We start from the raw sequence: 23,231 nt of genomic DNA, 5'->3' as shown, positions 1-23,231 counted from the left end.
TTACCCTTTTTGGGAAGGAACACTCAATAGTTTTTTAGTTTTTTAATTAAAAATAATACTTATTATTATTAGTAAAATAAGTCCTCAAACTTTTCGAAAAATCAATTGAGCCCCTCCCAACCTTTTGTACCCAATTGAGCCCTTAAACTAGCAAAATTGGCTAAATAGTCCCTTTTAACCGACATTGATTGTAGTGTTTAACGACAATGTTGATGTGGCCATTTGACAGATGCCATGTCAACACTGTTTTGCTGATATAGAGTGCCACATTATCTTCGAGTATTGATATGGCAAGCCACATCAAGTACTAACGTTGTAGTGCCACATCATCACCTATTTTTGACATGGAACTACCACGTCAATAAAAAATAAAAATTCAAAAAAAATTATTTAAAATTATTTATAAGATAAGTTTGGACAAATGGTTGTCCAGATTCATTTAAATTTGGACACTTATTTATCTAGATTCATTCTAGAATTATAAATACATAAAAACTATAAAACAAATATTAAAATTTATAATCATTATTAGAAATTAATTAACACCATAAAATTTTATAAAATTATAAATAAATTAATTTATTAAAAAAAGATAAAAATTATAAAAATTATTAGAAATTAATTAAAAACCAAAAATTTTATAAAAAAATTATCTTATAAAATTTTAGAATAAAAATTTACTTTATTTTTATTTTTATTAAATTATTTCACTAATATAATTGAAAAAAATGAGAGGCAAAAATATAATAAAAATTTTCTAATCTTAATTTTATTATATAAGCAGTTTATTTGGTTTTTAAATTAAAATATAAAAATAATAAAATATTTTTTTTATAAATTATTTATGCATTTTATAATTCTATAATAAATCTAGACAAATGAGTGTCCAGATTGAAATGAACCTAGATAATCATTTGTTCATATTCATTGTGTACTTTTCTTAGAAATAATTATAAAAAAAATTATTGTTTGATTTTTTTAATTTTTTTGATTTTTTTAAAATTTTTTGTTGACATGGTACTGCCACATCAGCACTCAATGATGATGTGGCATCTATGAAACAGCCACATTAGCATTGTCATTAAACACTAATAGTCAATATTGGTCAAAAGGCCTATCTTGCTAAAGTTCATGATTCAATTAGGTGCAAAAAGTTGAAAGCAGCTTAATTGATTTTTTTCAAAAATGTTTGAGGGCTTATTTTACCAACAAACCTAAAAAAAAAAACAGAAATATATGTACATGATTGAAAGAAATTGAAGTGTTAATGTTTTCCTTTCCTTTATTAAAACTAGTGTGATTCCCTCGCTTCACGTTAGGTTGATTTTTTGTTTGTGTTAAATTATGAAGTATAAATTTGAATGTTAAAACATACTTTAGTTCTACTTTTAGTTTTAGAAATTTAACCCTTTACTTTTTTTAGCTTAAAAATTTAGGTTCAATTGTTATCATAGTTAAAATTTTTCTATAAAATTCATTAATGTGACATTTTAAACTTAAAAAAATAACTTGGTAATCATGTAAAAATAAAAATAATATTGAAAATATTTATATGAATTTTTTCTTAAAAACATTTGTTCTAACTCGTCATGATAAAATGAATTTTTTTTGTTGGAATATTGTTCCTAAGAAAATTGACGTAAATATTTTGATTAAAATAATTAACAATATTAAATATTTAAAATAATTAATGACATTATAAAAGAAGAAAGATAAAATGATGTCAAAAATAAAATATATAATTAAATCCCAAGTTTCAACATAAAATAATACTAAAATTGAAGTTGGCTTATTTTCTTATAATGTCAAAAAAAAAAGCAAGACAAACTTAAAATAAATAGAAAGCTACGTATTTGTATCTAAGTCCCTTAGAGCATTCAAATTATATATAATCATGTAATATTTAATTGAAAAATTAATGATATTAACTATTTGGACTAATTAATAATATTATAAAATCTAGGGATCAAATTACATTAGAAATTAAAATTCAAATTTAGGCATAATAGAGGGGCCAAAATTGAAATATAATCATTTTTCTAAAACTACAAGAAAAAGAGTAAGACTAGTACAACCTTAAAAGAAATAGGAAATCACATGTCAGTCTCTAAGACTCTTAGGGTATTCAAATTATATATAACCACATAATGCTTTAACTGAAAAGTTAACGATGTTAATTATTTGGACTAATTAATAGTATTATAAAAATATAAGGACCAATTGATGCTAAAAATTAAAGTATAGAGATTAATTCTCAAATCTAAACAAATTAGAGGATCAAAACTGAAATTTAACCATTTTGATAAAATGCAAAAAAAATAAAAATAAAGCTGCATACAGTCCAATTGTTAACATAGTTGAAATTCTTCTATTAAATTTATTGGTGTGACATTTTAAAATTTTAAAAAATGCTCACTCTATAATCATGTGAAAAAAAAAGACACTGTAATGGATCTCAATTTAACAAAAAAGTAATGATGCTAACAATTCTACAAGTTTACGCAAGCATTTTAATTAGAATAAAATATTTAAACTAACTAATGGCATTATAAATATTGAGGTATGAGATTATGTTAAAATTAAAGTATAAATATTAAATATCAAATTTGAGCATAGGGATCGGAATTGAAATATGGTCATTTTTATATAATCTAAAAAATAGAGAGACAAAATTGCAATTTAACCATTATTGTTAATAATGTAAAAAAAGAAGAAAGAAAGGACATGTGATTAAAGAAGGAAGGTCTTAGGGCCTTCTTTTTATATATATTATAATCTAAAAAAATAGAGGTACCATAATTGCAATTTAATCATTATTATTAATAATATAAAAAAGAAAGAAAGAAAGGACATATATCAAAGAAGGAAGGCCTTAAGAAGTAGTATAAATATGGAAAAGAAAATACAAAAATTGGGAAAGAATATTTCTTATCCTTTGAGAAATAAGAATATTTCACATGTTTGATTTATGAATGGAAAATTAAAGCATAAATTGGACCAAATTGGCATGTAAGGAGCCAAACTTTGTGCAGCTAAGCCAGCTATGATCCACCAACATATGCCATTTTCATTCATTATTCACTTCTTAAATATAACACTTTATCTTTAACCTACCTAATAATAAAATATAATTAAGTACATGTCTACTGATAGCTTTTTGGCTCTATGGCAACGCATTAACTTATAAATATAACAACTTGAGTTCAATTCCAAGAATTTTCATTCCCTTTTCCATTATATATATTCAATTTTTCTTTCGCTTATGTATTTTTTAATCACATTAAGAATAAATACCCATTTTTATCTCAAATCATTCTTAAATTTTTATTTTTTTCCTTTTTCTTTAATAGAAAATGAAATTATTTTAATCAATAATATCATTGAGTATTGCAATTTAATTTATCCATGGCGGAGTCTAAAATAAAAATTTATAATTTAATTTTCAATTAACTTGATTCATAAAAATACTTTAAATATTTTAATGTTCTGAATAATAAAATAAATTTCATTCAACTGGTCATTAAATGTGTTCACGAGCTAAATTAAATAGCAACATAATTTTTAAAATGAATTTTAAACTTTAGTAGAGGCTGAATCTAACCTACCCATATAATCATTGACTTAATAAAAAAACAAAAAATAAATAATTTTATTTTAACATTTTTATATTTGATAATTAAATTACAAATAAAATTTTTAATTTAAACTTGGGCCAGACTAGGGGTGAAGCCGAAACAAATTTTTATGGAGTTGAATGAAATTTTAATTTTTTATAGTCTATATCTTTATAATTTTTAAAATATTAATTTGAATTTTTATAATTTTAATAGAGGTCAAAGTACATTTGTACCTTTATTAATTTAAAATTTTAAAAATATTTCAAGAGCTTAAATAGAAATTTTTCATTTTAGGAAGGGCCAGAGCCCCTATCAGCTCGCTGTATTCGCCTTTAGGTCAGACCATACTAACCCGAAATAATAATAATAAAAGGACTAAAATCACCATCTAAGCACATCAATCATTACGGTGTTATTCTCTCGTTATCAACAAGAATAAAGAACAGTGGAAAAGCTAATGTCAAAAAATCTAACTTTTTTTTTTCAAACAATAAACAAATATTAAAAGGGAAAGAAAACCTAGTTGATACCAAGACTTTGTTGGACTCTTTCTTTATCACATGATGATAAAGTCATTTTTTTTATATATATAAAAAAGAATACATTGATCTTATGTCATTACTTCCCAAACATTATTAAGAAAAACATAAAAAAAGGGTTAATCTAATATTTATATATTAATGAATTAACAAGATCTGGTTAGACCACCATATGGCAGGATATTGTATTGAGAAATAAGTCAAGTTAGAAAGTAAAAGACAAATGAACGTTTTTATTTTCTTGAATGTGAGGTCTGGGAAAGGGGAAATTTTCTACCCTTACTATATTCAGTTGGAACCTCTCTCTCTCATTTGATTGATAAAATAAGGTTGAAAAATAGATTTATTTTCATAATGATTAATTAATAGTTTTTTTAAATTAATAACATAAATTATGTAAATTAAATTTTAAACCGATTCTATTAAGTTTTGTATAATGAAAAACTTTAATACTGAATAAAAGAATTACTTAATCCCTTATTTCCCAAGTTTGTTGCCTTTAAGCCCCAAAAGTGTGGAGTAAAATGGAAGGAAACTTTTTTTTTTGAACGATAAATGAAAGGAAACTTCATAACAAACATAAAACGACAAATTAATAAATATATTTTATACTGAAAGAAGAAAGAAAGAAAGAAAAGAATGAAACGTGTAAAGAATGCGTGTAAGGGTGTATGGTATGCATATGCTTTTACTGACTTTAATGTTTAAATACCAAATGCTAGGAAACACGCTTAAACGTTATCATCAGAATCGGTGGATAAAAGCATATATATCCTGTGGTAAATATAAATATGATTATTATGCTTAAAAGTGTTGTCATTTCATATCTTTTTTTTTATTAAAAATTTATATTTAAACTGCATAATTCTATAACTTATTTAAAATTATACTATAAAATTATAATATAATCATTATTTAATTTGTTATTAGTGTATACAGTTAATACATTAAATATTAATCTTTTTATTAGATTTGTATCGTATTTAAAACTATAACTCCATAATAAATTATATATTTCAATTTATACTAATAAATTAAAACATGAAATGTGGCATATTATCAAACATTATATATATATTAATTTTTTTATGAAATAAAATAAAATTGACAGCTTAAGTAATTCAAGGTTACTAAGCCTTTTATCTCGTATGCCTTCTAAGTGTCCCATAAATATTATAATAACTTTATTTAAAAAGTAAATTTTTATCTAAAATTATTGTCTTTTAACCGTATCATAAAAGATAAATAAGAATAGAAAATACCTTATTAGGAAAGTATTTTAAAATTAAAGCTTAATCATTTAATTAATTTGACTTTTATCTTTTTTTAATTAAATTTCACCTTTAACATTTTAAAAATAGTCAAATCACTTTTTTAAACAAAAATGTTACTAAAATATTAATTTTTTAACAATGTTAAGGTAAATTAACAACTTACATAACAATTCAAATATTCTTTCAAGCTAATAAAATACTATTTGTTTTATATACCATGTCAAAAAATAATTAAAAATATTTAAAATTCAAAATATTCATAAAAAATGGAAAATTTTGATGTTGATTACCATTCAAATTGTCACGTTTAAGAATTTAATATTTTAATAAATATTTTCAATTAAAAAAATAATTTAACACTTTCTAAAAGCTTGATAATTAAATTAAATTTTTTTTTGAAAAATTAAGGAACAAATTTAACTTCAAAAAAATAAAATATTAAAGACAAAATTTGACATTATGCCTAGAATTAATAATTAAAAATAATATAAACTAAAATTAATTTATAAACACGAATTAAATAAATTTAAAAAGATTCTATAAAAAGAATATAAAAACAAAAAATAAAAATAAAAAGAGGAGAAAGGAAAGAAAAGGAAGACCAACACAGCACATCACCTTTGAACATCTATGATTGAGCATAACCACCTGTCCATTGTCTTAGACCAAATAAATAAATAAATAAATAAATAAACCGTCTATTAAAAAGAAATTCATAGCAAACCAAATAGAAAAAGAAAAAGAAAAAGCTTACCTCTCTGTCTGTCTCCCCCACTCAGTGCTTTGACGGCTGCCATTAACGCGTGTCGCTACTGCTTCAGGCGAGGCCCCTTCCAGATCTGAGCCCTCCCAAGAACTCCACTCATCATTTCCTCACATCTCTCTTTTTTATTATTATTCTTTCTTGGCTTCGGATTTGTATTTTGGATTTCCGAAAAAATATGGAGTCGGAGCAGCGTTTGAAGCGGAAGAGGATCTACAGGCCCTACTCCCGAGCTCAGTTTTTGTCACGGAGGTCCTTAATCTTGTGCCTTTCTTTCTTCGTTTTCCTCATGTTCTTGTCTTCGGAGAGGTTCCCGATCCGAACGGTGTCGTTTCACCCAGTTGTGAGCGTCCCCAGTCTTTCTATCCTCTCCAAAAATTCCCTTCAAGATTCTTTTCATGCTAAGTTACGGTTTCCTTTGAGCGTCGAAGACCGAGTTTTGTTCCCCGATCACTTGCTCCTGCTTGTATCCGACAAGATCGATGAAGCTGAAAAGTTGGACTGTGTTTACCACAAGGTTTTGAATCATAAGGATGTTGTTCGTCAACGGGTTTTGTCTGTGGATGAATTCGATGGATTTCGATCGGTTGTTAGGTGCCCTCTTCCAGCATGGAATTACTCGGTTGCTGCGGGTTTGATGTGGCGAGGACATGGGGTTGATTATAGTTTGTCTTTGAGGAGTAATCGGACGGTTCATTCGTGGGATAGATTGGTTTATGAAGCGGCATTCGATGGGAAAACTGCCGTTGTTTTCGCTAAAGGGTTGAATCTTCGACCACATAAAGAATCTGATCCGAATAGGTTCATGTGCCAATTTGGTTTGAAGAATTCGGATGAAGAAGATGAAGGGTTTGTGGTATTGACTGAAGCAATAGTGGCTGCACAGGAGGTTGTTAGGTGTTCATTGCCCAGCAGTATAAGAAATAATCCGGACTCGGCTCAGGGGATTCGAGTTACAGTTGTTCTTGCCAGCAGGAATGATGTCAAACATGTACGGATGCCATCTGCAGTTAGATTTCGCAATTCCAGATCCTATGATTACAGGAGGAACCGGATGAGGCATAAGGAGAACATTGCTATGCCTTCTGTAGCTAAACTATACAATTCGAAGTCTTACCAGACAAAAAGGAATGACGAGAAATTCGAGCTTTGTGCCTGCACCATGCTCTGGAACCAGGCACCGGCACTGCGGGAGTGGATTATGTACCATACCTGGCTCGGAGTTGAACGTTGGTTCATTTATGACAATAATAGTGATGATGGAATTCAAGATGTTATCGAAGAACTTGATTTTCAAGACTATAATGTTAGCAGACATACCTGGCCATGGATTAAAACTCAAGAGGCAGGATTTTCACATTGTGCTTTGAGAGCAAGAAATGAGTGTAAATGGGTAGGATTCTTCGATGTCGATGAGTTCTACTACTTCCCTCGTCATCACCGGAGAGGGTTACCAGGTCAGAATTTACTAAGATCCCTAGTAGCAAATTACTCGTCATCACGGATGATTGCAGAGATAAGAACAGCTTGTCACAGCTTTGGACCATCCGGATTGAGCTCACCACCATTGCAAGGAGTAACTGTAGGTTACACTTGCCGGCTCCAAAGCCCTGAGCGACACAAATCCATTGTACGCCCTGATTTGCTCAACGAAACTCTTCTCAATGTGGTGCACCACTTCCAGCTGAAAAAGGGATTTAGGTACCTGAATGTACCCGAAAGTTCTATCATAATAAACCACTACAAGTACCAGGTATGGGAGACCTTTAGAGCAAAGTTCTTCAGAAGGGTTGCAACATATGTTGTTGACTGGCAAGAAAACCAGAACCAGGGGTCAAAAGACCGGGCCCCAGGGCTAGGAACCGAGGCCATTGAACCACCAAACTGGCGAAAGCAGTTCTGCGAAGTCTGGGACACTGGTCTGAGAGACTTTGTCCTAGCAAATTTAGCCGATCCTGCCACAGGATGCTTACCCTGGGAGAAGTCTCTTCTGTAACAATACCAAATATGATTGCTTCCAAGCTTGGTGCCCATGGGAAACAGTGTAATGACAACAACAAAACACATTCTTTTCATTTTTTTTCTTTTGCATTTTTATCTGATTTTTTTAGACATGAGATCTATTGATTATAGGTTCTTACACGGCTGTAAATTTTGTGATGATGGAATAACATTTTTTCCCCTCTTTCATTTCTATCCGAACTAATGAGTGTTTATCGATGATTGACTGATACTACATCTTCATGTTTTTCCAACAAATAAGATGACGATTAGGGTAGGAAATAAGATGAAGACTAGGGCAATACCAAACAATTCAATGAATTTAAAGGGAGCAATTCAAATAAAAGTAGGAAAAGCTCTCAATTCTATTATATTAACAATAGTAGTAATAATAGGAGGCTGAACTTGAATGCATGAAGTAAAACGTTTTCAATTATCTTAAAGTAGAGAATAACTGCATTCTCTATATATTAAATGGACAATGCATGGTTCTTTTGAGTGTATTTCTTAAAGTAGAAGATAACTGGCAGTTTTGGAAGTTTAGGCTATAACAAGCATCCGTATTACTTAGATCAGCGTGTCAGTGTCAAATACCGATATATGCCTCTGGTGATCAATTCTTTCTTAAGTTTTTTAATACATGGAAGGGTCATATTCTAGTATCATGTTCAGACACGGCAGTCAAAATGAGGGGACTTCCAAAAACTGAAGAGTCAGATCAACATAAATATGTAGAGGATATACTAAACATTCATACACAGCACATTATTCTTTAGGGCTAGAAACATGCCATTGTAGATTTTACGGGAATACTGGGCTTGCATATGTTTTTGTTTAAATAAGAAATTTTCAACTGCATATTCAAGAATGTTCTACGTAAAGCATCAGAAATTATCAATAGCAATAGTTTCAGGACCAGAGCAATATTGAATTATCAATTACATGGCAGCATTGTGGCTCTGGTCCGGACATCTTCTGCCCTCAGTTTCAAGAAACATCACTGCCTGGGAAACCTAAAAATCTGAAAACAAGAACAAACACCTTAAAACTCAAACAGACGGAGAGAGGGATACTAAATTTCACAAAGTAGGGGAAACAAACAACCAAAATAGCATATTAGACACTTTCAAAAGGACCAAAAGGGCATGCAGTTTATATTCTCATGTCTACAGTTGTTGGGCAGGATCTATATTTGTGAACCAAGATGTTGCAGATATTGCAGTCAATACAAATTTATCTCATGTCCATCTCCTGAGAAACTTTCAATAGAAATGTTGCAAAGTTGTGAACATTTAATACAAGCAAAAAGTATTACACTGTTGTCGAAAAGCATGATTGAAACTATGACCAAAATATCCAGGTACCATCAAATCTGGATGGTTTTCAGGAAGGCTAAATATCCAGATACCATCAATTGTCTTTAATATCATGCTGGTATTCTCTGCATGTCATATGATATGTGCCTATTACCAGGTCTTATCAGCAACTAAACAGAGTATGGTGCAAGTTAAATGAGGAAATTTGAGTGAAGTAAAAAGTCAAGGTAAAAGAAGTGACGGCAATATATTGCATTTTTATCATTGGTGTTTACCAGCAGAATATCCTAAATTTCTTCAACAAAATTATGTCTACAGTTGTCAAAGATGCCTTCAGATGAAATTCAACACTCCAGAAAGGAAGTGGGAAAGGGAGAAGCTCCATTTTATGTCATTAAGTTTTTTTTTTTTGTCTGATCAGACGATGTCTCACCAAAATAAGTCTTTTAAGAAAAAGGACAAAAATGATCCCGTTTTCTATTCTACAAGAAATACACATTTTTTAAGAAGTGTTTCATAATGTTGAATTGTGCAAGAAGAATGGAAGAAAGAATTACCTTAAACAAAGTCCACAGCTGATGTTAAGAGCAAGATATGAATGCTCATAGCTTGATTTGATCAAACTCACTCTTGAACCACTGATGGCATGCTACTCATGTACTTTGCAAGCGTGGCATCCAATTTCTCTCCAATGTAAGTAATCCATGTCTGAAAATAAATAAATCAGGTCCATAAGATTATTCTTTCTAGAAACAAAAAGCGAGGAAGAAAAATTAACAGAGAACACCCAAGCATTTGACTCAGTGTTGAATGTTATTCCCGGGCCTTTCAGCATAGTTTGAATCCCCCTTTCCCCAAATCAAAGAAAAATTAAGAGAAGACAGTGGGTAACCAGCAAGACGATGTCTTAGAAATTAAGAAAATATTTTATCCACAAGAGACAAAGTTCGATGGAAAATAACCATAGCATCTGTAAGAAAAAAGTAGGGTCATATGTCACGCTTAAAACTTTGCATCTTTCAGGGATAAGAATGAATGAAAAAATTAATCATTATTAATATCTCGAGTATAATAAATGAACTAAACTAAAACACTAAAGAATAATAATGGACCTATAATCAAGTAAAGATCTCTATTTCACACATCAAAAAGGGAAGAGGAAAAGGGAAGGCAAAATAAAGCTAGGCATGAAATAAGACACTTATAGCATAAAATTCAAATTGGCCAGCTTAATACTAACAAAATATTGGATAATTTGTCAACACTGATATCAAAACTACCTGGTCAGAAGTTGTAAAACCCCTAATTGTGTCCCCACCAAGAACTGCAATGCCTCTATCTCCCAGTGGTTGCAAGATCACTGCCTAGTAAAGTGAAAATCACATAAGTCCTTTGATCTTTATATGCACACATAACATTATATGAAATGGCAGAGGAAAGTTAATACTGTACTCTTCCTTAAGTTGTGTAGTAACCATTTTCATTTGTACTTTTTCATTTTTGGTAAGAAGAAAGTTGGCATCGAAATTTCTTTAAGAATTAATATTACTCCAAATCATATGATATTACTATTTCGTTTTTTTAATGATTTTTTTAATATATTTTTTAGAAACTCAGGGTTATATTTACATTTATATTACTGTAGAATAATGCTAGTGTTTAGAACCTATGTTCTTAGTTTTTTATTGTTCATATTACATCTTTAAAAAGAATATAGATACGGGATAATATGATGAGGAAACTATGAGTTCCCTCCTAGAATAGGGGCAAAGATTCTGGAGAAAGCTTTTCTACTCCATCTGCTATGACACAAGCTATTATAACTCCAATGAAAATGTGCTCTTAGAACCTCATCCAGTTTTCCCAATTGGAGTTGCAGCAATGGCAGATGAAATGTTAAACATCATGCAGATTTTATGCTTTCATTCAATTTAAAAACTCCTATTTTCTTTCCTTCTTTAGTTTTTTTTTTCTTTGGGGGGGGGGGTTAGAAAGATGAATACCTAGAGCTTCTATCAATGGTAACATTCATTCATTTAAATGAAGATTAAAGATTACTGAATTATGCCTTCTTTGAATATTAACAATTTTTGTGTTCAGAAATTTTATAACTATTGTTAATATTTCAAAATTCAAAAGAAAAATGTTACATGAAAAACAAAAGAAGAAGAAGAAAACGCAATCCTAGGTCTCTAGTGCATAAAAAGGTGCATTTGAGAAATAGTAAAGCTACTTAGAGACCTGAGTATTTGAAGGGAGAAATGGCAGCTCGGACCTCCCAGGGTAAAGAGACAGATTCGCCAAGTAGCTCTCTGCAAAATATTGAATTGAGTAATGGGAAGCTTGTCAAAACCCCTTTCCAAACAAATCATTTGAATTTAATTACAAGATGAAAGAATGATTGTAAACCCAGACAGAAGTAACTTACGTGCTCCAGACTTCAAAACACCTTGATAAACTGATCCCTGCATCAGTTTAGCAGCATCCACAGCAAAAGGTTCACCAATGTTCAGTGATTTAGCTGCCACACCAATTTGAACAATACATTGGCAGTCATAAACAATAACTAGAGACTTGCAGCATGTTACAGCAGAAAGAGATTCCCACACCCTGTAAACAACAAACAACATAAATATTTCATTTTCAAAACAGAAGACAAGAAATAAATATGTTTATTCTTTGAATATCCTTTATTGTGAAGAAAGCAAAGCATCTTATGTTAGCCAATTTAAGATTGTCTCACCCAACTGAAAAACAAATAAATAAACAATGATGTGTTAAGTGTTTGTTAACCTTCTTTCAACAATTTCAAGCAAGCAACGCCACCATCTCAAATAATTTATTACTCCCTCCTCTGGAAATCGAATGTCCATCTTACTATTTATAATGATTTAAAACAAAATCAACTTTCCCAAAATGGAAAAAACTGTCTAATGTTACCCCTCATTGAAGTACAAACTTTAGGAGGGCACTCTAGTTTTTACAACTTTTAAGCACAATAGTTATACAGCAAAGACAAAATACCTCATCCTAAAATCTTGTGCATTTGAAAACTGGTAATTTAATTTGATATGAAGTATTTTTTCAACTCTGAAGCATAACCATTTGTCCATTTAGAGCTCTACCAAATACAGAAGTCAAAGTATTTATAAATTAGAGAAAATGCTTATTCAGATTCTGGAATCATAAAGAATTTGGGTACAAACTTGATTTAAGAACCATTGCATAGAGTATCTTATGCAACTCCTGAAAGTAATGTACATTTTATTTTCTCCTGTTCAGAGACGTAAAATTGATTTACTGGAAATCCACAAAGTTAAAGAACAAAGTTAGCAAAAGGATACCCAAGTGATCAATGGATTTAAGCCAAAATTATCTCTAGCAAGGTACGGAGCCCAGTCTAAGCGATTGATATTATTCTGGGTTAAAATAGAAATATTATACATCATAGTTGGTATAAACTCCCAGAATTAACGAACCCACCCATTGGAAAGCCATACACTTAAGACAAACCAAGTAAAAGGAGTAAAGAGAAGCGAGGAATACCAAAGTATCTCAGAAACAACTGATTCAGGAAGGTGAGAATAAATTACTTGGCATTCCACTCCTTGAGGCTCTACCTGATATTAGCAATCAAGAACACATTATCTAAGAGAGGAAGGGGGAATAAAGAACTACCTACTGAACTAATCAACTTAATTAAAGTGCATGTGCCTGAATTTCTTTTGGGGATGATGGGGTTACTCTCAAAACTCTTACCATTCAATTTCAGATGCAAATGACCATTCCCCATATATGCATATTTGTGGAAGAAATAAGAACAGGAAAAAATATAGACAGGCCTTTACCGGAGTGATGGATTTTGGTCGGATTGATATCCAAACTAAGCCAGTTAATACGTTGGTCACAGCCAAACCAAGTGTCAATAGATCCGCCCTTGACTGTGAACTGATCGAAAAAACCACAATCATTTAAGTATCTTACATTGAAGATCACAGTGACCTCAGACAGAAAAGATGGATATATTAGCAGCAAAACCTTGAAATCAAAGAAAAATAGTATCATTAAAAAGTACACTGGCAGTAAGAACATTATTCTATTAGGCACACATTTCTAAAAATCACTGAATTCAGAATAAAGAAACAAAATTTAGCTAAACTATTTCAAACCCATCATCTGTCTTAAGTCTAAGATCAGTTGAGCAATTAAATTATCTGAAAATGACAATTTCCGCTAAACCAACCAAAATATTAAATCAACATTATAGGTTCCTATCAAACAACCTATTAGTCTAAAATTAGTTAAACAATTAATTCATTGAAACTGATGCACAATCCTCTAATCTAATTTTACCGAAAATGCTCAAAATGATTCATGAACAATCTTCCGATTAATCAAACATAAAAAGCGAATAATATAACCTCGAAGTATCCATTTTTAGCTCAATCTAAATAATAATAAGGGTCCGAGTGATGAGCGCTTACAGATACCTGTTCAAGATCACTTAAAAATTATTTTAAGAATTTTTTTTCTTTGATACGTTATATTTTATGAATTCAAGAAAAAGTAATGCAACAATTTCTTTTATTTTCTCTAGAATACCTGCTGGCATCCGCAACCGGAGCAATCCCCGAGATGGCACGGTTAAAGAGAACGGCTAACAAAGAGGCCCCTCCGACGTAGATTGGCAAACTCCGAACGGCGTCATCGTTCTTGGATACCCAATCGGCAATCCAATCTCGGCCAGGCTTTGGTCCTTTGTAGCTCCCCTTTTTTTTAATTAGAGAAAAATGGCGTTTAGTTCGTTGATAACATTTTGAAATGCAGCTCAAAGACATAAAGGGGGGATTTAAGATTACCCGCTGAATAGAAGAAGCACAAATAAAGCGCGGGAAGTTAGGGAGACGAGGAGACGAGCGCCTGGTGATCCATGGAATGCCGATGTGGAGGATCCTTCCCGCTTCCATTGAAATTAAATTCACAAAAAGATTTAAATAACTGTACAGATAAATCTTATCATCAATCCTTCACACAATTATTGTATCTAATGGGTGTTTGTCATCCGTAGGTGGAGGATAGTTTTATTTTTTTCAATCTTTATCTACTTATTTTGAGAGGAAGGGAGCATTGGCTGTCCAAAATTTGAATCTTGGATTTGCGGTCAATTAGAACTCTACACGGGTCGGTTGATTAGTTGGATTAGATTGATTTAGTCCCTTTTAGGTCGAATTTGAATAAATTGTTGTTTATTTTTAGGCATATTTTGTTAGAATGTTATATAAAATATAATTAAAGTATAAATATAGATATATTTACAATACAAATAAACTAAAAATTGATATAATTTAAATTAAAGTTGATAAATTGTATTAACGAGATTAAAACATGTAAATTGTAATCGCACATTATTAGACTTGAAGATTTACATATATGTACATGATAAATCTCAACAAATTAAATAATTTTAAAATATTTATATTTTATATTTAATTATAAAATAAATAAATATTAATATAATTTCTTTTATTCCTTTTTAATAGTTCAATAAATCAAGTTAGATCTAAAGAATTTTTTAGAATCAAATCACGATTCATGAATGCATTTATTCTCAACTTAAATTTGAACTTTGTTTTCAATGTCTTAATTAATAGTTTGTAACATTTTTTTCAAAAAATTAATGGGATTCTATTTAATAGAAATAATGTTTGTTTTTTATTTAATATATTTATTATTTTATTAATTAAGTTATAGTTATAAAAAGTTTGTGCTCATTTTAATTTTTAGTTGACATCTCAAATATTGATCAAGATATATTTTTTAATTTCTCCTTAATGCAAATACTACAAACAATCCACAATGTAATTCTCAGGAATTAATATTCACCTCATCCGTCCTTTTCTTTTTTTTTTCATTGATTATTTTTGGATGATTAGTTTTTAAAAAGATAATATGCATAAAATTTTTTTAGACACCTAAACGCTTAAAAAAGATAATAAGCTTTCATTTATAGTATACTCTTATAGCACGGTTTCTTTATTTGCTCTTCTTGCATGATTCTTTTGCTTTTCCTTCGTTTTGTTCTTTTTTTCAATAAATTTTAATGTGAGTATTTGGGGTTGCTTTCACGTTCTTCAAGATGAAATTAAGATGGGTTGACAAATTTGGGCATTCATGATGAGGAAGAAGAGCCGTGACAAATTCAATGAGAGGAGGAATCCAAGGAGCCCAACTATGATCTATGCCTTGTTGGATATTTTCTCATGGCGAATAATAGCTTGTTGATTACTTAGTTACATAGATTACATGGTTAAACATGTTTATAATTGTCATTTGAGATGCCTAAGGGCATATTGGTTGTATATGAATATACTACATATTTAAGGCTTGATTTTGCTTATTTTGGATACTATAATATGGCTTTTTTATATGCACAATGTTAAGTGTAGGTGGATGCCATATTGGGTGAGAAATATAGCTCGTAAAATAGTCTATTTTCATCCACACGGGCAGAGGCACGAGCGTGTGTCACACACGGCTAGGTGACACGGCCGTGTGTCCCATATAGTTTTTAAAGGGTTAAAAGTCGAGTTGTTACACGGCCTAGCACACGGCTTGGCACACGGGTGTGTGATGTTACTTCGAAGAGTACTCGGCCCAGCACACGGGCGTGTGACTTGTTCATGTGACCAAGTCAGAAAGTTACACAGGTACAAACATGGGCTGAGACACGGCCGTGTGTCCCTAATTCGAATATCTACACAGCCTGAGACACGGGTGTGTCTCTTGACCATGTGAGTCACAAGACCTGGCCACATGATCGTGTGACCCCTGTAGTGTTGAAAATTTTGAATGTTTCCAAAAAATTTTCTGAGTTTTTGATTTAGTACTGATTTGTTTCTAATGCGTAATTTGGGCCTCGAAAACTCGTATAACGGACAATATATATAATTTTGATTGATTTTTGAATGAATGCTATATGATATGAAATGTTTGCATTTTCCGTCTGTTTAATTTGTAAACTCTCGTAATGCTTTGTAACCTTATTCCGGTGACGGATTTGGGTTAAGAGTGTTACATTTATTGGTATCAGAGCTACAATTTAGTCGGTTCTTAAACTGAACATAGCATGTGTAAAGTCTAGAAACGCATGCCATTATATAACCTATGATAGTGTGATATCTCCCGACTATGATGAGATTGTTTTATTTTTAAACAGATATGTTTTCCAACTAAACTAATTCTGATAATGCTAGAAGCAATATTCTTATGCATGCATGAGTAAAAAGTTACTTATGATGAGTCAGAATTCATAAATGTATGAATAAAAGTTCATAATATTATGTTAAAGATAAATTTTATGTTATGTGTATATATGTGAGAGTCAAATTTTGAGGCTTTACGACCTTCACCCCCTCACCTGTACAGTCTTATACAACGGAATTTACAAGATTTATATTCATTAAGCTTACAAGTGTGAAACTGAAGAGTTCAATAGCTGAATAAATAATAACGCGGCCAGAGTCGAGGAGGGTTAGCAAGTAAAGAGAGTTCTAGAAGAGATATTAGATTTTTCTGAAGATTATTCGGATTACAAAATGTCACTGTTAAAGAAGAAGTTAATCTCGACTAATCAATTTATTCAGGTATGGTATCAAAGAACGGGTTAACTGGAACTTATTTTGAATTGATTTCTTTAGTGAATGGGATAATGCGGGATTATTAATGACTGTAGTAGTTAATGGAATAATGTTTGAATTGTAAAGATATTTTAATGCAACTATTATAGTTGAGTATTTTACAGTGATCTCCTCTGGGTATTTTATATGTTCTTTTATTCTCAGAAATATATGTAACTATTCATTTTCAGATGTGCTTCTTATCATATAGAAAGGTTAGCTAATCATAATATTAAACGGAATTATTGTTAGTTTGGTTGATTCATGATTGGCATTGCTGTAGCTATCTTTGGTTTTCTAATCCTTTATGTTTGTTAGAAGATTCAATGATAAGACTCATATGATATTATTTTATTTCTTCTACTAGTTGATGCTCTGAAATATATATATATGCAATTTACATTATCTCTATCACAACTGTTTCCAGTGCATATAGGCGATATTCTTCTTCTGGACTTTCTCCAGGATATCATCGAGCTCTTTATCATTCAATACGGGTTGTATTCTAGGAAATTTAGTATAGCTTCACATCTTGGATTTCATTATCTCAGTTTTCTTCTCATTCTTATTGTTTAATTTATCAAACATGGTTTACTTGTAAAAGATATTTATTGGCCAAAGGTAATTACAATTATTACTGTTGTAAATCCTGGTTTGACCATGGGAACTTGGTGGTATGGATATTAGATTATAGAAGTTGTATTACTGCACTATTTATTATTGGGACTACTTTCGGTTTTCCTATTCTATTTTGGAGTACACTATTGATGTTGATGTATTGTTCTCTCTATACAGTTGAAATGTCGGTCCTATTATAACACTATGATTTATAATCTATCTGATGGTTGTGGCTTCGATATAGTTTAAAGCTTTGGTGTTAATAATTGAAATAGCTGTATTATATATAATCCTTTTCTAGCTTTCGTGAAAAGGTTGACATCGGCAAAAGTGTATATGGTGGAAATTTGAGCTCAAACTAGTATATCCGTTTCATTCCTTTGGTAATCTTGATTAATGTCAATAAGTTAAAACAGGGTGTTATGTTTCGTTTAAGTTAATGCAGTTTTTAAGGATTTTTTATTAGTATTCTGAGGGAATTGTGATAGATTTTATGTCTAGGTTGTCTTGACAACAAGAAGAAGAGATTATTCTAAAATGTTATTATTTGATAGATAAAATCGACTCAGTTGTTTTAATTAGAGTGGTTTATTCATTTAAAAAGTTAATTAAGTTATATGCATTTGAGTCTATCTTCAGGTCCGGGAATAAATTTTGTGCATTCACAGGTAAATAGACAGACAATCAAAATGAGAAATTCAGATTCTAGAAGACTTGATACAGAAATATATCTATTAGGTCAGTTCTAATTGGGAAATGTTATTATGGGTTAAAGTCATCCCGATTGTTGAAGTTATAGCACTTGTGCAAAATGATATTGCTTGATGCTTTCCTGGAAAAAGGGGAACAAATATCAATTGAAAGTTACAGATGTAACAACCCGATTTAGACCCTAATCGGAATGGTGGTTACGGGATCACGAATCCGAGTTAGAAAAATATTTTTAAAATTATTTTTGGTGTTTATAATGTGTGAATTTGTGTGTACTAAATTTTTGTTTTAAAATTTTATCGCTTGGATGCCCGATTAAATAAAAGGGCTTAATCGCGTAAATTAAAAATTGGATAGTTTAATGTTTATAGGGCCAAAATGCCATTGGCTTTTAAAATAGAAGTCTTTATGTTGCAATTAGCCATTAATTTATTAAGTAGACGACAATAGGTTTATATTATAATGTTTTGATATAAATTTATTAAGGTTACTTTAATAAACTAATATTATAAACCATTATAATATAACATATATCATAAAAAAATAAACCATGATTCATTTTATATTTTCTTTTGGCCGAAACTTAAACAAGAAAGAAAAATAAAAGAAAACCTAGGTTCGGCACTTTCAAGCTTGATTCAAGGTAAGTTCTAGCTCAATTTTTGATAATTTTTACATTTTTGAGTCGTTGCTTCGAATACTATCCGACTCATGCTTAAATTTTTTATTTTGATGAATATTTTGAGTTATGCCATTGATGAAAGCTTGTGATTTTTGTTGTTTGATGATGAAGTATTAAAAATATGTTTTAGATTAACATGTTTTGTATTGGAGTTTTTGATGATTTTGAGTAATTAGGATTAAATTGTAAAAATAATAAATTGAGGGACTAAAATGTGAAATAAATGAAATATATGGACTAGTATGAGTACAATGAAAATTCGGCCTAACTATGTTGTTGTGAGATTTTGCATATTTTGTGTTTTATGCAATAAGGACTAAATTGTGAACAATGTGAAATATCAGGGGTAAAAGTGTAATTTGCCCATTTGTGTGTTTTGGATGAATTTGGTTGAATATTTGATTTAATAAGTTTAATTTATATTAATTTAGATCAAGAAAAGAGAAAATCAGATTTAGATTGGAGGAAAACTAAAGTTGTCGACTAGCCAATCCGTATCGGTTTTTCATTGTCTGAGGTAAGTTTATAAGCAAATAGATATTGTTAATTCTAATTATGTATAAGTTAATATGCTGATTTGGAATTTATGGATTTATATTAGAATTATCCGAATATGATTAAGCATGGAAATAATGTATTTGAGTTTAATTCGTTTGAGTTATAACATCTGAAAGTCCGTATGAACTATATGGAGTATTTGGAATTTTTAATATATGAATTGTTTATGAGAAAACTTTATAATAGTGATATTCGGGCTTTGAGCCTAGCAAGCCTTGTGCTGGTGTATTAAGTCGGGCTTTATTGCCTAGTAGGCTTTATGCCAGTGTATTATATCGGACTTTATTGCCTAGTAGGCTTTATGCCAGTGTATTATGTCAGGCCTATTGCCTAGCAGGTTCTGTGCCGATGTATTGTACTAGGCTTTATGCCTAGCAAAATTTATGTGAGCAATGGTAAAAGTAATCAAAGGTGTTAAATAAGTTAAAGTGATCAGGTATGTGAATGTGGTTTACTTATTTGAAATAAGGATATATTTACTGAAATTTATGTGATAATAATGTTATGTGATGCTATTGAAAATGTATATAATTATGGGTAGTGTATTCGGTCTTGTGACGGGTTTAAGTATGTAATTTAAAAGCTCGATTTATGAGTATGTATATATGAATGCATATGTATAATTGATTATATATGAAATTATGAGTTTGAAATTGGAGAATATAATGATGATTGATATATGTGTATATTCGACCATAGTATATTTTGAATATAAATATATATTTTTGATTTTGGTTTTATTTTATTGATCTATCAAGATCATTAATTTGTTTAAATTGCTTATAATTTTCTAAGCTAAGTTAGCTTATTCTGTGTATATGTGTGTTTCTATTTTATAGATTTTGGATCAAGTTACAAGCTCGGGGATCGTCAGCAAAGTTCATCACACTATCTACTACTTTGGTATTTATATAGTTGAACTCGAATTATGGCATGTATAGGCTAGATTTTATTTTGAAATATTGGATTTTGGTTGTGTGTAATCTAGCCATGCGAAAATGGCTTGCGTATTATGCTTAAGTTTGGTTTTTATATATTTTTAATTAAAATGTTTGTTGTGTTTGGTTTTGGTAATTAGCCATTGAAAATTTTGGATGTATATGTGGTTGCTTTGGCTATGGTTTATGCATGGATAAAAGTATATATATAAATTTGTTTGATATGTTTTGGTTAAGGTGTAATTGTTTGTTTTGGTATTAAAGAACATTCGGTTATATCCAAACATCATTGGAGATTATTTTGGTATGCATATTATATTATATGTTTTATCTTTATAAATGGTTTAATGAATTAATTAAATAATTGAGTAAAATGATAATGATTTATATATATGTATATATTCGAAAGTGTAGTAGTTATTTTGCTTGGGTCTATAATGGTAATGTATGTTCGCATATTGTGTTTGACTGGTTGGTTAATTATGTATAATCGATGAAAACAAATAATGAGTACATTATATAACTATTTTTGGTTAATATGATTTGTTTGAGGTACGATATTAAAAGACCAAAGTGTTAGTTTTTGTATTAACTTGAAAATGTGTTATATATATATGGTTTAGCAAATGTGTTTAAATTAGGTCATTATATGTTTACCTGAATGTTCATGTTATAATTGTGGTATTAAATATTTGTGGACTAAGTGAAGCTACGAAAATTTTGATTAATGGATTTGGTTTTTGTGATGGTTTTAAATGGCATTTTACTTGAATATAATGATTAGTTTATTTGAGTTGTTTAATTAGCTAATTTTAAATATTATATATATATATATCAATGTTACGTGAATGTTGTAGTTAGATAATCAAATGTTATAAAGGTATGATAATAAATAGACATAATAATGGTATGTGTTATTTATATGAAAAGAAATGAGGTATGTTTACATGATCTAAAGTATGTGCATATAATTTGATAGTTGATAAGTTATTTTATATATATATTGTTTGAATGCCTTAAATGTTATAGTATACATATATGATTGGTATGTGAAGTGACATATACTTGGTTATGAATTTAACATTCGATTTTCATGATTCATTTGTTGTATTGACTAAATATAAATTTGGAAATTATAAGAATTATAGAATCGAAGTATGTTAATTGTTTTAAAAATTTTATTAGATGATTATTACTGAAATGAAAGTTTGTTCTGAGTTGTATTTTGATCGGTAATGCCTCGTAACCCCTTTTCGACGACGGATATGGCTTAAGGGTGTTACATTTTATTGCTATCAGAGCTACTGTTTAGTCGGTTCTAGGACTAACGTAGCCGTGTGAGTCTAGCTATACATGCCATATTATTTACTACAATAATGTGATGACTTCTGACATTTGAAAATGTGCTTTTATATAGTGTAGTGCCTGCTCTCGCGCATGGGACAGCACCAATTGATTCTTGACCGACCTCGAGTAACCAAGAGAGAGAGGCTAAACAAGCCTTTTACCAAATGATGAACGACTGGTTTACTCAGTATATCCGGACTAATCCGGCTGTACAACTACCTCCGCCCCCGACTAATCCATCTTCGATACCAGTTATACCTCAAGTGAGTGATCCGTTGAGATTACCTAAGTCACCTATTGATAAAATCAGAAAACACGAGGCTGAAAAATTCAGAGCTACTGATGATGATGATACTGAGCGAGCTGAATTTTGGCTTGATAATACTATCCGTGTGTTTGATGAGTTATCTTGTACCCCAGATGAGTGCTTAAACTGTGCCGTATCCTTGTTACGAGACACCGCATATCACTGGTGAAATACACTAGTATCAGTGGTTCCGAAAGAACGAGTGACCTGGGAGTTCTTTCAGACTGAGTTTTGTAAGAAATATATCAGTTAGAGATTCATTGATCAGAAGTGTAAGGAACTTCTCGAATTAAAACAGGGTCATATGACTGTGACAGAATATGAGCGGAAATTTGTGAGACTCAGTCGATATGCCCGTGAGTGCGTTTCAACTGAAGCTATCATGTGTAAAAGATTCAAAGATGGTTTGAACGAAGACATTAAATTGCTGGTTGGCATACTTGAAATCAAAGAGTTCGTGGTACTTGTTGAGCTAGCTTGCAAAGCCGAAGAGCTCGGGAAAGAGAAAAAGAAAAGCTAATTTTGAAGCCAGAGATTCCCGTAAAAGATCATCGGGTAAGACTTTTCAGTCCGCATCGAAGAAGTTTAGAGATGATTCTGGTCAATCTAAGGCTACTGCGGGATTTTCTAGATGAGATCGTGATCAAGCCCCTGTGAGTTCATGAGCCACTTCGATAGCTAGTGTTGGCAATGTTTGACAGAATAGAGTCGAGTGCAAGCATTGTGGTAAATGGCATTCTGGAGATTGCAGATTGCATGATCGGTCTTGTTTTAAATGTGGACCGATGGATCATTTTATCCGAGATTGCCCGATGTTGGCCGAGGAAAACATTGTTCAGAACGCGAGATCGAGTAATATGTCAGTGCGAGGCAAACCACCAAAG

General features: G+C 30.7%; 2 protein-coding genes across 3 annotated transcripts; one reads left to right on the top strand and one right to left on the bottom strand.

Annotated features, from left to right (window-relative positions):
* The first annotated feature begins 6,136 nt into the window (after positions 1–6,136).
* On the top strand, positions 6,137–8,387 carry LOC107886313 (glycosyltransferase family 92 protein RCOM_0530710). Its single transcript, XM_041112470.1, has one exon. It carries the CDS (start codon positions 6,372–6,374, stop codon positions 8,187–8,189), a length of 1,818 nt encoding a protein of 605 aa, XP_040968404.1. The 5' UTR covers positions 6,137–6,371; the 3' UTR covers positions 8,190–8,387.
* Positions 8,388–8,912: 525 nt separating this feature from the next.
* On the bottom strand, positions 8,913–14,711 carry LOC107886314 (protein COFACTOR ASSEMBLY OF COMPLEX C SUBUNIT B CCB4, chloroplastic). Of its 2 annotated transcripts, XM_041112471.1 has the most exons (9): positions 14,370–14,711; positions 14,113–14,279; positions 13,359–13,458; positions 13,057–13,130; positions 11,939–12,120; positions 11,752–11,822; positions 10,791–10,874; positions 10,068–10,218; positions 8,913–9,215 (listed from the first exon to the last, which is right to left on the bottom strand). In XM_041112471.1, the coding sequence occupies exons 1-8, from the start codon at positions 14,475–14,477 to the stop codon at positions 10,135–10,137; spliced, it is 870 nt and encodes a 289-aa protein (XP_040968405.1). In that variant the 5' UTR covers positions 14,478–14,711; the 3' UTR covers positions 8,913–9,215; positions 10,068–10,134. The 2 variants fall into 2 exon arrangements, with proteins under 2 accessions (XP_040968405.1, XP_040968406.1); XM_041112472.1 differs by lacking the exon at positions 8,913–9,215 and having other exon boundaries at positions 10,174–10,218; positions 10,791–10,870; positions 14,370–14,670.
* Positions 14,712–23,231: the final 8,520 nt, after the last annotated feature.

Source organism: Gossypium hirsutum, chromosome A05 (assembly GCF_007990345.1).
Source record: "Gossypium hirsutum isolate 1008001.06 chromosome A05, Gossypium_hirsutum_v2.1, whole genome shotgun sequence".
Taxonomy (NCBI): domain Eukaryota; kingdom Viridiplantae; phylum Streptophyta; class Magnoliopsida; order Malvales; family Malvaceae; genus Gossypium; species Gossypium hirsutum.
The sequence above is the reverse complement of the archived record's forward strand: the minus strand, read 5'-3'. Positions and strand labels throughout refer to the sequence as shown.